General features: G+C 43.4%; 1 gene segment (V, D, J or C); it reads right to left on the reverse strand.

Annotated features, from left to right (window-relative positions):
• Positions 1-462: 462 nt before the first annotated feature.
• Positions 463-1009, reverse strand: LOC123582352. The segment is given in 2 exon segments: positions 463-803; positions 889-1009. Coding segments are annotated over 2 exon segments (360 nt in total).
• Positions 1010-3476: the final 2467 nt, after the last annotated feature.

Consider the following 3476-nt stretch of genomic DNA (forward strand, 5'->3'; position numbering starts at 1 on the left):
TATAAAGTTCTGAGAAGCAAAGTGACATGAATGAAGTGTCATGCTGTTTGACTGGGACAAGAGCAGGGTGAGGATAACGAGGAGCTATGGGATCCTGTGGTCCTAGATGCAAAGTGAGCGCACCTGGGACTCCTGTAAATGTTCAGTTGATGTGCATCAGGATACGTGTAAACCATTGATATTTAGTACAAGGGTAAGCAATTGTAAGAGACTCTATCTCTTGTTCATGTAAGTATAGTTTTCCTGGTAAAACAAACTTTGTAAACCAGACCCAAGTAGGTAAGCACAGAATCATGTGTCCAGAGAGGCTTCCTGGGGGAAACTGCTGTATGGAGAGGAAGCCCCAGGCCATGGCACTAAACCTTCCAGCAACCCCTACCTGCACCTGCTCCTGGGAACACAAACAGAATGGTGCATAGTGTGCACGCCCTGGCAGTCCTGATCTTCTTCTACAGGGCGGTTTGTGTCTGGGCTCACACTGACAACCCCTCACTGTGTCCTTGCACAGTAATACATGGCCGTGTCTGCAGACCTCAGACTGCTCAGCTCCATGTAGGCTGTGTTTGTGGATGTGTCTGCTGTCAGGGTGAGTCTGCCCTGGAACTTCTGTGCATAGCTTGTAGCACCATCTTCAGGGTCAATTCTTCCCATCCACTCAAGCCCTTGTGCAGGAGCCTGTCGCACCCAGTGCATATAGTAATCAGTGAAGCTGTATCCAGATGCTTTGCAGGAGATCTTCACTGATGCCCCAGGTGTCCTCACTTCAGCCCCAGACTGCACCAGCAATACCTGGGAGTGCCCACCTGTAGAGAGGGGACAAGAGTGGATGAAATCAATGGTGACTGGTCCTGATCCTCTCCTGTGTCCAGGGACTTGGCTGACCCTTACCTGTCGCCACTGCCACCAGGTAGAGGATTCTCCAGCTCCAGTCCATTGTGAGGGGGTGTGTCTCAGGGTCTCCGGTAGAGGATGGTGTTTTCCGGTGATGGTCTCAGGGCACAGACACACCCATACTTAACCTGGTGCTCTTAGGACTATTTGCATAGTCATGAGACAGAGTATTTCATACACAGGACGAGAACCATCTGGAGACAGTCCCAGAGACCGTGTACATTGGGACTCAGAGAGCACCAGTCTAAGCCTTGTTTGAGGACATGGGTCCTTGGCCAGGTTCCTGAACTGTGTGCAGACTGAGCTCCTGCCACTGAGTGATAAGACCTTACAGAAAATTCTCCCCATTGTGGACCAGTGTTGAATGAGGCAGAGACCACCTGAACCTGTTTTTGGCTCTGATATCTGGACGTCTTATTCCTGGATAAGCGTGTCTCCAAACTGCTGCACAAAATGGGGTAATAAATGCATCCTGGCTTCCATCTCTTAGATGAAGATATCTAAAAGCCCTGGACTAGCAGCGTCTTCAAGTGTCTTCTCACTGCCTGAGTTCATTAAATGCTCTGATGGAACAGGATATTTAAACACCCTTTAGCATCCCTCATCTACTCATATTTTAGATTGCTTTCTGGAAAAGGAAACACTGGCTTCTGACAGGAAAGCCTTCCTCACCCCTTGTGCACCTACTCACCTGGGGTAGCAGCCTGGTGCTGGGTAGTACTGAAAGCCCCCTGCAGTCTAGGCCCAACCCTGCAGGGAGGTTCCTGTCAAGACTCACAGGACATTTATTCCAGTGTCTCTACTCCAGCATTACATGGTGGAGGGGAGCAGAATATGCCACCCCAAATATGCCACTGGAATGAAACATGCTTGAGAAACAGCCAGTGCAGAGACGCACTGACCATCATTTGTTCCCTAAACAGAATATAAATCTCCTATGTGAAATACGCCCTTTTTGTACCAGGAGGGGAGAAATGTCCTTAGCACCAGAAAAAGGAATTTAGGACCCAGAATGCTGTGCAGAGAAACCTTAGTTCTTCACTATTGTAGTAACACGAAGCACATTGAAGCTCTCACTTTTTCCCCATTGAGGATGATATTAGTGTTGGGTCATTCATATATGGCTTTTATGATCTCGAGGTATGCTCCTTCTATCCCTGCTTTCTTGAGGGTTTTAATCAAGAAAGGATGCCGTATTTTGTCGAATGCTTTCTCTGCATCTATGGAGAGGATCATATAGTTCTTGTCCTTTTATTTATTGATGTGATGAATCACGTTAATTGTTTTGCAGATATTGAACCAGCCCTGCATCCCAGGTATAAATCCCACTTGGTCTTGGTGTATAATTTTTTTAATGTATTGTAGGATCTGGTAGGCTAATATCTTGTTGAGGATTTTTGCATCCATGTTCATCAGGGAAATTGGTCTATAGTTCTCCTTTTTAGTGTGGTCTCTGTCTGCTTTTGCAATCAAGGTAATTCTGGCTTCAGAAAGAGTCTGGAAGTTTTCCTTCCATTTCTATATTTTGGAACAGCTTCAAGAAAAGAATAGGTGTTAACTCTTCCTTAAATGTTTGGTAGAATCCCCTGGAAAAGCCATCTGGCCCTGGACTCTTGTTTTTGACAGATTTTTGATTACTAATACTATTTCCTTACTGGTTATGGGTCTGTTCAAATTTTTATATTTCTTCCTGTTTCAGTTTGGTAGTGTATATGTTTCTAGGAATTTGCCCATTTCTTCCAGATTGCCCATTTTATTGGCATATAATTGCTCATAATATTCTCTTATTATTGTTTTTATTTCTGTTGTGTTGGTTGTGACCTTTCCTCTGTCATTCTTGATTTTACTTATTTGCATCCTTTCCTTTTTCTTTTTGATCAAACTGGCTAGTGGTTTATCAATTTTGCTCATTGTTTCAAAGAACCTGCTTCCGGTTTCATTGATTTGGTCTACTGTTTTTTTTGGTTTCGATAGCATTAATTTATTTTGTAATCTTTATTATTTCCTGTCTTCTGCTGGTTTTGGGTTCTATTTGCTGTTCTTTTTCCAGCTCCTTAAGGTGTAAGGTTAGGTTGTGTATCTGAGATCTTTCTTCCTTCTTTAGGAAGGCCTGGAATGCTATATACTTTCATCTTATGACCACCTTTGCTGCGTCCCAGAGGTTTTGGGTTGTGGTGTTATCATTTTAATTGACTTCCATATACTTTATAACTTCCTCTTAACTGCTTGGTTAGCCCATTCATTCTTTAGTAGGATGTTCTTTAGTCTCCAAGTATTTTTTAACTTTCCAAATTTTTTCTTGTGGTTGATTTTGAGTTCACAGCATTGTGGTCTGAAAATATGCACAGTATAATCTCAATCTTTTTGTACTTACTTAGGGCTGATTTGTGTCCCAGTATATGGTCTATTCTGGAGAACGTTCCATGTGCACTGGAGAAGAATGCATATTCTGCTGCTTTAGGATGAAATGTTCTGAATATATCTGTTAAGTCCATCTGGTCCAGTGTGTCATTCAAAGCCATTCTTTCCTTGTTGATTTTTTGTTGAGATGATCTGTCCATTGCTGTGAGTGGGGTGTTGAAGTC

Source organism: Leopardus geoffroyi, chromosome B3 (genome assembly GCF_018350155.1).
Source record: "Leopardus geoffroyi isolate Oge1 chromosome B3, O.geoffroyi_Oge1_pat1.0, whole genome shotgun sequence".
NCBI classification, from domain to species: Eukaryota; Metazoa; Chordata; class Mammalia; order Carnivora; family Felidae; genus Leopardus; species Leopardus geoffroyi.